General features: G+C 37.5%; 2 protein-coding genes across 3 annotated transcripts; both read right to left on the bottom strand.

Annotated features, from left to right (window-relative positions):
- On the bottom strand, positions 1–6,004 carry LOC116170247 (EF-hand domain-containing protein 1-like). 2 transcript variants are annotated; one of them, XM_031486487.1, is made up of 9 exons: positions 5,567–6,004; positions 5,164–5,517; positions 4,958–5,113; positions 4,744–4,907; positions 4,527–4,692; positions 1,127–1,616; positions 766–1,071; positions 471–713; positions 1–387 (listed from the first exon to the last, which is right to left on the bottom strand). In XM_031486487.1, the coding sequence occupies exons 1-9, from the start codon at positions 5,612–5,614 to the stop codon at positions 44–46; spliced, it is 2,271 nt and encodes a 756-aa protein (XP_031342347.1). In that variant the 5' UTR covers positions 5,615–6,004; the 3' UTR covers positions 1–43. The 2 variants fall into 2 exon arrangements, with proteins under 2 accessions (XP_031342347.1, XP_031342348.1); XM_031486488.1 differs by lacking the exon at positions 5,567–6,004 and having other exon boundaries at positions 4,958–5,108; positions 5,164–5,336.
- Positions 6,005–8,383: 2,379 nt separating this feature from the next.
- Positions 8,384–9,973, bottom strand: LOC116172085 (pre-mRNA-splicing factor CWC25 homolog). Its single transcript, XM_031489209.1, has 3 exons — positions 9,830–9,973; positions 9,602–9,784; positions 8,384–9,552 (listed from the first exon to the last, which is right to left on the bottom strand). The coding sequence occupies exons 1-3, from the start codon at positions 9,875–9,877 to the stop codon at positions 8,464–8,466; spliced, it is 1,320 nt and encodes a 439-aa protein (XP_031345069.1). The 5' UTR covers positions 9,878–9,973; the 3' UTR covers positions 8,384–8,463.
- Positions 9,974–10,379: the final 406 nt, after the last annotated feature.

The following is a 10,379-nucleotide window of genomic DNA, read 5'->3' on the forward strand; positions in this document are numbered from 1 at the left end:
TAGACTCGGGTATAGATATATTTGGTAGGTACAATAAAAAATGTTAACATTTTTTATAAGGCGTACATTCGGAAAAAATTCTCTCACGTTTCAAATCACAAAGATCATCTTGATACGTTTGACATCTTTTATCGTCGTCCTCAAAGTGCACACTTTTAACTTTGCAAGCGTCTTTAGGACGATCTACGGGGGAAACCATAATCGGTACAGACTCCTCAAGTGGTTTTTTATCGGCGGGGGGCCTGTTTATGTCTTCCGGACTTTGGCAGACAATCGGTTTACCGTATTTACATAGATCGCGCTCTTTTCGCAGCACATCTGCATAATGCTTCTGTTGAATTTCTTCGGGTGTATCAATGTGCTTTGGTGTAAATGCGTCAGGACCAACTGAAACAAGCTGGCATTAGCACTTCCACTTCACTTCCGAGTGAAATGCAAATTTCGACTGTAAAAAAGGAATCTGGGCTTACCATCAGTTCCCCTACAAACAATATCTGGTTTTTCACCAATTACAACTGGATAAGCGCAGGTTAGATTGGTATCCATGATACCGTGCTCGGGAACCACATTTTTATGGATAAGCGAATCTTCATATTCTTGCAATAATTGCGCTCTCTTTAACGTAGCATATTCCGGATCTGTATCAGCACTACTACCCCTTAATTTCATCAGACATTTATCCATCTCAGGCTCGGGATATTCCACTTTTTCACCTACAGTTACAAAAAAAATAAGCTGATTAGTGTTCATTAATTAGTTAGTTACCAATGGCGTCTCTCGCGGCTTTCTTCTGAGCCTGAGATTCCTTTTCCACTTCATCCCTAATGTCCTCAGTAAGAAATCCACTTTTGAACATGTGATTTCGAATGTTGTCGATCACATCGCATGGGAACTTTTCTGGATTGGCCTGCATGTATCGGTAAACATACAGATCTGCGTCTATGATAATAAATCGCTGATGGTGCACGATAATCGTCGCGCCGATATAGAAATCTACTGGAGTGTAATAGACTGGATTCAACGGGTCTGATCCCGGTTTTACAAGAAAAGAATCTCGCAAATATTTTCCCCCTGGAAAATTGATCTGATGTTATTAATGCGGCTAACATAGAGAATTTAGGTGTACCCCATATGCCCGAATTTCTAATCACTGGTTCGTATATGTAGCAAGTTCCCTCGGATAGGGAGTATCTCAAAATGAACCGTCTGACTTCGTCTTCAGGATGTACGACATCTATTTTCATAATGTATCTTAAATACTTGTTAGCATTGAGCAGTTGACGCACAACGTCCTTTCTGGGCGGTTGTGGTAGGAAGTATTTAGTATTTTGAATCGAATCCTCCAAAGTTCCCAGGCCATCGTGCGGTGGAACCGGTCGTGGTGGAGGCTCTTTCGGTTTCGGTTTGTACGGTATGGCAGGTTTTTGTTGTATACATAACGCCTTTTGGTAGTAATCTCGAGTGAATCGATCACAGTCCACAAGAAGCATTCGGCGACCTAAGATGTAGATAGTTTCGCCTACTTGTAAGTCCTTCGGTTGGTAGTATTCGGTTACTTCTGCGTCGGACTTCTCCATGTAGACGGAAGGGTATGTTACAGGTATGTCCGTATATACCTTAAGGAAAAGGTTTAATTCATTACAAATGCAACGTGAGCGGTGTCTTGAATTAGTGCGAGATCTTTCTAAAAGGGATAAAGGGGCGAATAGCCGGCAAGTGGCTGTCCGACAGCACTATCCAGCTATAAAAGTCACTGTATCTGGAGGTGCTTTGTTATGAAGTGTCGTACCGAAAGTATTTGTGTTGGTTCTACGAGTTGAAGATAGAAGGTACATGATTTAATTTCTAGAATTGTGTTTCAGCCGCCGTTACCATAAACAAAAGATGTAAATTCGCCGTTTGGAACCGTTCCCGTTAAGATATTTCATATCATATCTTTGTTGCGTCTGAAAGCTATTGTCATTTAGTTTAGAGGATGAGGAAAAAATTAATACTTTAGAATTTCAGTGCCGTTAAGTAATTATTAGATGAATTTGGTTTCTTATGTTCATTTAAAACAAGCATTAAAACTGCGAGGCCATGTATAGCGCCGGTATCAGTTCGATAAGAGATCTTTTGCCGACCTGAGAAATTGAAAGAGACAATAGGGGTTAATTAGAAGTATGAATTTAGAAATGTTGAGAGCAATTACAGATTTATAGAGCGCGTCACACAATTAATTAAAATAGTTTTAATTTTTGGACGTTCTTATCCGAATACATATTAGGCTGGTTGAGAAAACCAGCGTTTCCTCCAGGACCGGTCTAGGACATTTCATTGCCGCCATTTCTACACCGCCACATCATTGCCGTGCCAACTCTCTGCAGACCCATCTCATTGCCGATCCAACTAATTGTCGGCCATATCATTGCCGTGCCAACTCATCGCCATTAAGAATTGGTTATAGAATGAAATTTAAGACCAGTTGTGCAGTCCTGTTTTAGATGAAGGCATCTAATCTTAGGTAAACAATCCAATAATGGTTTGCGCGGTAAATTCGCATATACAGGTTGTTTCACGCAATCCGTTACCTAAAAGTATTTAGGCTTCCATTATAATGTAAATCTGAAAATTTGCATACCAACATAGTTTCTCATGATTTATCGAAAGAAAATATTATCATGATGTGGATAGCAACTTTCTTATTTTAAATAGAACACCCTATAGTTTACCTATTGCATTTTCAAAATCTACACGAAAATCTACGTCGTTTCATACTGCATTTCCCTATACCCAGCATCAAAGGTTTTCAAGTTATTCAAAATTTTTGACGTTTGAATGCTTTTCTTTAGCGCCCTCACGCCCTGTACCAATGTCTCCGATGACTTGAATTTGAAATTAATGGTGAAGTTTAATAACTTCAAACCTTAAAAAGTTGATTTTTTCAAATGAAACCTGCTTTATTTTTTTTGCACTTTCAAATGTGGAAGAAAATTCTACGTCAATCAATTCCCCATGTTATGGTTTTCATGTTATTTAAGATTTTTAAAATTGTGACCGTAATATACATAATTTTCTTACGAGGCCTTGAAATGGCACGGCAGTGATATGGCCGGCAATTAGTTGGATCGGCAGAGATGGGTCTGCAGAGAGTTGGCACGGCAATGATGTGGCGGTGTAGAAATGGCGGCAATGAAGTGGCGGCAATGAAATGTCCCATTCCGCCTCCAGGACATGACCGAATTGTTTAAAAAGTAAAGCCGTTTTTTAGAGGCGATCTTTTTACCTTTTCCATCTTTTCAAGTTACGCTCGTTTCCGTAAATTTACTTTGGCAACCGTACCGTATTTAAATAATCGATCGTTCTGCCTTTGGTGTTTTAAGCGAAAAATAGGATCTTTTTGCCTATGGTGATTTGCTAGTTACATTTGTAAGTACCGTATTAATTTTTTATACTTTACATAAATTTATTTTGCATTCATGCCGTTTGATTTTTGCTTGTACATTAAGTCGACAGCACTGTATTTACAGCTTTTCCTTTTTCTTGCACAGTATAGGTAATTCCTATCGGTCCGTTTAATTGCAAGGTAAACTGTTTGCTACTTTCTGTCCCAATAAATTATAAGGTGGGATATAGTTTCGCTTTCCCGCGTTTGCTTTCCCGTAGACACAGCTAATTAATTTGTTTTGTTTCTTTCATTCCCGCATAAACAGTGTACGTGTTGTGTTAACTCTTTGAAACTCTAACCTCGTCTTAATTTTCACGCACTAATATTTTTACGCGAACGCTAATATTTTTACGTGAAGCCAAAACGAAGAATAATTTTAGCGTACCAAAGAAAGGGTACGTGCTCGCTCTGACGGTCAAACTCAGACTGCCCGCACTACGACTTAAGCAACGTTTCACCTACTAAACCCGACTGCGTCCTCCTGGAGCGTGCCCGTTTATCGCCCTTATTTCTAGACATTACGTTCGTTCACGTTCACTATGAAGCGGTACATGTCTAAATTTCCCTATGTTGACCAAAATACAAATTCAAAACCAAATTTTTGTAACGCCAAATTGATCACCCCTTGTTTTTTTTTATTCCACATTTCGATTCTACCAAAAAAAGTATGAAGATTTTTTTAGAAACATTTTTTTGTCCTAGTAACATGAGGCGCTGTAATCACATAAACTAATTGCAGTAAATTTGTGTGAATTAAATTACAATTTTTTTAAATTTCAATATTTTTTATTGCCATGAACTGTGTAACTGAGGTTTAGAATTTTTTCCATGATGTTTAATGGTATTTTTAAAAATTGCAATTACGTAAAATGTTATTTTATACAAACATAAACATTAGCAAAATTAAAATTAGCCCCCCCCCCCCAAGTGCAGCGCCACCTATTACCATACCGTATAAAATCTTTACACTTTTTTGAGTAGAATCGAAATATGGAATAATGTGGGTTCCCATTGAAATTACAAATTTGCCAAACTTGATTCTATTCTTGGTTGTAATGAGCCGTAATCAGACTTCACTATAGACTATACCACTAGTTACCTTTGGAACCTTCATTTTACGTAATAGTAACGGAAACGGATCTCTTCCGCTGTTTTTATCATTCACTTCCTTCACAGAGATAGTATCATCAGCCAAAAAGTACAAAATATTATATGGCCGAAGTTCCCCAAACTCTTCATCTCGTGTATCCCACACTGCATTGAAACTACAAGATCACATGAGAACCTACCACACTATGTCTCGCAGGTATACGTACTTAAGCACTTTACCATCATATTCAAGAAAGCGCCTTAATTTATCATCGGCTGCAGGAGTGGTGGTTTCGTGAACTTGAACACTCCACTCTCTCACCTGAGTGTAGGGGTCAGGCGGGATCTCTTCAGGATCGCCCATTATCAGCCCTTGGCTTCTCATAAACTCCTATAACTACATCTTTAAACTCCAACCAATAATGGACACCAATGGCTCACCCTCGTAAACAAATCGCAATCAGTTGTGTGATACACAACTCCATTAATGGCTATGTCTTTGCCTACCTGCAGATCTTTCCAGTGCCAGTAATTCCCGAGATTATTTTTGGGTATTTTACCTCGTCGGACAAGACGTCCTTGCTCCAAGCCACTATTCTATGCAGAACAATGTAACAACACGTAATAAAAACATTTCGAAGGCATACTCTAATTCGCGGTTCCATGATTGTGATCGTGTCATCCTCCAAGAAGTAAATTATGTTGACTTTACGCACTCTATAATACTCTAAGGGTGATTCAACGACAGACTGCTTGAAAAACGCCTTGAATGTCAGACACTTTTGATCATACAAAGCAAAATGAGGTAGATACTGTGGAAGAGCCGCGGAACGTGTCCGACCGTAAGTGAGCGACGGATCATACCGCACCGGATCATTTGACTCGATGTGCGCGACAGAGTTTATATCCAGCTCCCGTCCACCGATTCCTGGACCTCCAAGTTTTGGAATTTTGTAACCGTTTATATAATCAAAAGTGTGTGACAGGTGATACTTGGTTAGCTGGAAGTGTCAGATATTACATTTACTTTCAAATTACTATGGAACTTACTGTGGGATCAAAAAAGTTATATCCTGGTAACTTTGGTAGTCCCGACATAGTTGGGACACAGAAGAAATATTAGTAGAATTAAGGTATATGTGTAAAAAGTAAGTGTAAATGACGGCGCTTGTCATAGATCAAACACAAAGTGAGTTGCTATAGTAGCTCTAGTCAAAATCAATATACTGCTCATTACTATACTATACGAGCTTGTGCTATTACATTTTCATCTCTATCTACCCCATGCCAAAGAGTAACTAATAATAACGTATTCTTTGCCCCGCGAAGGAAAAGATATGTTTTGCAGTGGGCGGCCACCTACGACTGTTTTTATACTACACGACGTTTAGGTATAATACATTTGTTTCCAAGATATAGGGTGAAAGCGAAAAGTTTCACCTTTGTGGATGTTAGTATATCTCACTACCCATGCAACATAGAAAAAGGTAACCCCCCCCCCCGTACTCCCTTTTCAACCGCGTTTGTGCGTTTAAGTAAGGTCTCCAAATCATCCTCTGTTTCCCCCTGTTCAGGCGTCCCGTCAAGGGAGCGCTTTAACAGAGATCCGAGCGCGCGGTCAATTTTTGCATTCCTTTTCTTGATTACATTATATATTTTTTTAAAATTTTTCCATGAACCAAAAATAAAAAACCTTATTTCTTAAAAGTTTTTGAATAGTAGGCCATGGATTCAAGAAGATCTTGTTTTCTTTATTGTATCCATGGTAACTAAGGCAGCCGATATTCAGGAAAAAGGATGCAAAAATTTGACGTTAATATACAGGGTGTTCCTAAATAGAATGTAAATAGGTAGGGGCGAATTCGTTGGCTAATTTTATGACTAAAAGTTCATACAAACATAGGTCCGCAAACGCTTCGTTATCGATCTACAGAGTGTTGAAATTTCAAGAATTTTTAAGGTTTTGCTTTATATATGTATCTCCGGCAGTTTTGGAGATACATCATTGGTCATGTTAATGGTAGTGAGAATCTACAGGATATTGTTTTTTTAAGGGTCATGTTCCATTTGCTACCCCTGAACCTGATTTGTTTAATAACCTTTTGGTCTCTTGTAATTTTTTCATATCTGTGACGGTTATCAAGAAATAAAAATCAATTTTCGGTAGTTAGCTAAATGAAGTAAAATTTTCAAAATGGTCTAGTAGGCCCTGAATTTATTTGGATAATATCTTTTATTAGTTTTGACAGTTGGCATTGAAAATAGTCTCTTGAGTTTGCATATGTTTATAAATTAAAGGTTTAAATTGTAAAGGGTATGGTAGAACTATAACACCCTGTAGATCGGTAACAAAAACTTTGCAGACCTATTTTATATGCACTTTTAGTCATAAAATAAGCCAAAAAATTAGCCCCTTCTGTATTTACATCATAGTTAAGAACACACAGGGTGTTGCATTTGAAAATAACCAACTTTGGGTCGAATCTCAGAAAATGTGGGGCAAAATTTTTTTTAATTACGCCACTGGATTCTAGGTAAAAATATCTAAAGGTAGTTTTTACCTTCTTTCTATCTTGAATGGTGATTAACATCCCAAAAAGTCAAATTGTTCGTTTTCACCCTGTATCTCAGGTTTCTAGGTCTCTAATAGTGTTTTCGATTGGCAAAACTCGTGCTGCAGAGTGCAATTTTTACGTTCTATTGGTAATTTTAGGGCAATTTTCTGTGTTCCATTGGCAAATGTGATGCAACAATTACGCACTCAGTGCAAATTTCGACGCATGAGGTCCGAGAGCTCGTGGAGCTGCTAGTTAACAAATTTTCAAAACAAACGTGCGATAATTTGAATTTGTTTCTTGCGTTGGGAGAGTTTTTTGTCGTCATCTAGCGATAGCGAAGATGATGAACTAGCCATAACTTCTATTTTACAAAAAGTTGCACTTACTCATTAAACTGAACGCCAAAAATTGGTCCTTTACAGGAATTTCAAATTTATATTCCTCATCGTTTATCATAAATAATATTGAAATCGTTTGTCATTTTTTAGAATAGAGATTTGTCGATTACCTAAATCTAAAATGAGGTTATGGACAAATGTCAACAAATATTTACGAATATTTATGTTCCATTGAGAGCAATTTTCATATGGATTTCTTCAGTTTCTCATGCAACACTTGTGCAGTACGAGTTTTGCCAATCGAAAACGCTATAAGTTTCACCAAAAAAAATGGCCTACACTTCATTCATTATAAGAAGCGAGATAAGAAGGTAGTAGATGGCTTAGACTATTCTTTCCTTCTCTAAGGTAGATGGTGCTGGGTTTGAAGATAAGCACACACAGGAAAAATATAAAACGGCACCAAATTATTGTAAAGTAGAAATATCTAGCACTGCAAACACAAATCAATCTTTAACATTACAGTTAATGCCACTTCAATAGTTTAGATGCCAACAGAAACTACGAGCTTGCAAAATTCGCCACTCGTTTTATGTTTCAGCGTAATACTGACTTGTGTTTTAACCAATCACACTGAAGGTCAAATCTTGCCTATGGTTTTTACCGCTACCTTCTTAAAATGAATACAGTATAGGCTCATGGAAACCGTGTCTCTATCTTTAAAAATGGCTAAGATACACCAGTCTCAACCAAAATAAGACACATGGTACTTCAACTGTAATCATTTGACACAACAAAAACACGTGTCACCATTCCATTCCTACCATGCTACTTTTAAATGTAGAAGTTGGTTTCATAATATAAAGTAGAGAACACATATTTCAATGCCGCTACATTTCTCTAGAGATTGAGAGTGCTCTGTGCATATATCATCGAGTAAAATAGAGACATTTAGATAAACTGAGGCCAAATCAACTAGGTATGTGGATGTATTCAATATTTCATTATTACATTTTAAATCACGAACAAAAACATTTTCCTATTTACAAACTTAGTACCTTTTCGAAAAGTGCTTACTCATATCGCTACCCGATCGTTGAATATTATTAATATTAGCCTTGATTCTACTCTCGACACTGCTACTGTTTGCCGACTTCAATAACTCCTTTTTTAGAAATTCAGGTTTATACTCCTTCCGATCTAAATCTTCCTTAGAATTTCTCTCTCTGTGTAACCTCATATTGTTAGCTCTCTCCTTGTCTCTCCAAGATGCGTTGACCATCATCTCCCTTCGTTTCTTCTCTTTCTCTTCTTCAGTCAGTGCGCGACGTCTGTTGACATTGGCATCCTTACTGACTTGCTGTGGTTTATCTTCTTTGGAAGATTGTTGAGGGTTTTTACTTTTGGAAAGCGGTATTTTTGTACCGTCTGCTCTAACTAAACCCCAATTCTTTTTGGGCTTTGAATGTGTATCTGAATCACTTTGCGAATCAGAACTGGTGCGTTGAGATCGACGGTACTTTCCTTGACCATCACCTGATTTTGCTTTGTCCGACGTATAGGTGTTTTTCTGATTGTACTTCTTTTTATAATTGTTATCGCTGTCACTGCTCTTGCTTCGTTTTGACCTGTAGCTATGTTTCATTTTATGTTTTTGACTACCATCTTCGGTACTAGAACTTCTCCCGGGCATCCTTTTGGTATATGGTGCACGCTTACCACTTTTTCGCATTGGATTTTCCTCTTCTGATTCGGCGTCACTGCTGGAGCTGCTTTCACTTTTCTTGCCCTCCAGTATATCTCTTATATCGGTATTCGACAGTTGATTTTTCAACTGGTTGTACTTATGCATTAAAATCGTATCTAACATATCTTTCTTTGCGTTTTTCTCTATTTTGTCTTTAATCGGATTGGTGCTTCCTAGCGACTTCAATTTCTTTGCTAACTTTCTATCTAATTCATCTTCAGAATTGCTATCGGAATGTTTATGCTTTTTCTTTTTTTTACTTTTTTGAAACTGAAGGGCTTCCTGCAGTTTCTTGATTTGAATAGGATTGTTTAAAAACTGCCGCCTATTTTCTTCTTCACGTTTTTTAATCGCTATCAAGGGATCTTCTTGCAGCTTCGCATTAATATCCACCTAAAACTTAGACGTAAGAAAAGGTGGCAACTATGATGTGGGTACTAACCTGTTCGCCGAGCTGTTCTTTGTAGTCTCGTATGGATGGAGGTATGCATTCATGTTCAACATGATTCTTAGGTAGCTGTACTCCTAACTGCTGCTGTTTTTCTTGAGCATTTAATTGCTCTAAACTTTTATCAACTGATTTACCCAAGAGGTAGTCCTCACGCTCAACATTTGAATGGGGGCCCTGCAATCCATTATTTAGAGAATGACGATTTTGACATTGGAATACCTTGTACATCCATTCTAATTTTACTTCTGACTGATTTTGAGAAAACATAATTGGTGTTTAAACTAAATAGCCATACACTATTTCATTAATACGTAAATAACTGAAAAATAATAAAAACTAGGTTATATTCACATTGACACTTGACAGTAGTGATTTCAGTAGTACCTAATAGTCACGTAAATTCCCTATAAATAAAACTAAAATCAAATGAAGTCAGTGGCGTACAAAGGTAGTGACCTGCATATTATTCACACTCGGGGGGGCTTTTGGAAATCATCACAAAGTTGTGAATTCGTAAATGATGCAATTTACTCTGGTTTTGAGTATCCACACGAAATTATGTAATTTGCGACGGTAGTGAAATAGGCTGCGTTTTTAGTAGGGTGCAACACTGTACCATTGTCAATTTCTCACGTTATAAGCGATTCTAAAATGTTAAACCAAAATCATCAAGAAGATAATGTGATTTTAAAATGCGGGAACACTAAAATATAAATACACCCTTCAGAAAAATGCCTATGTATTTTTAAAAAAAAACATTACAATCTGC

Source organism: Photinus pyralis, unplaced genomic scaffold (assembly GCF_008802855.1).
Source record: "Photinus pyralis isolate 1611_PpyrPB1 unplaced genomic scaffold, Ppyr1.3 Ppyr1.4_LG5, whole genome shotgun sequence".
Taxonomy (NCBI): domain Eukaryota; kingdom Metazoa; phylum Arthropoda; class Insecta; order Coleoptera; family Lampyridae; genus Photinus; species Photinus pyralis.

What these genes read in the sequence shown, in the direction of transcription:
- LOC116170247 (XM_031486487.1), bottom strand. Translation starts at nt 5,614, where the DNA reads ATGTCGGGACTACCAAAGTTACCAGGATATAACTTTTTTGATCCCACA. An exon ending in ATTGCGATTTGTTTACGAGG is followed by an intron (nt 4,908 to 4,957) that starts GTGAGCCATTGG and finishes ATGTAGTTATAG; the next exon opens with GAGTTTATGAGAAGCCAAGG. An exon ending in TGTTTGTAGGGGAACTGATG is followed by an intron (nt 388 to 470) that starts GTAAGCCCAGAT and finishes AGCTTGTTTCAG; the next exon opens with TTGGTCCTGACGCATTTACA.
- LOC116172085 (XM_031489209.1), bottom strand. Translation starts at nt 9,877, where the DNA reads ATGTTTTCTCAAAATCAGTCAGAAGTAAAATTAGAATGGATGTACAAG. An exon ending in AATTAGAATGGATGTACAAG is followed by an intron (nt 9,785 to 9,829) that starts GTATTCCAATGT and finishes AATGGATTGCAG; the next exon opens with GGCCCCCATTCAAATGTTGA. An exon ending in AAGAACAGCTCGGCGAACAG is followed by an intron (nt 9,553 to 9,601) that starts GTTAGTACCCAC and finishes TCTAAGTTTTAG; the next exon opens with GTGGATATTAATGCGAAGCT.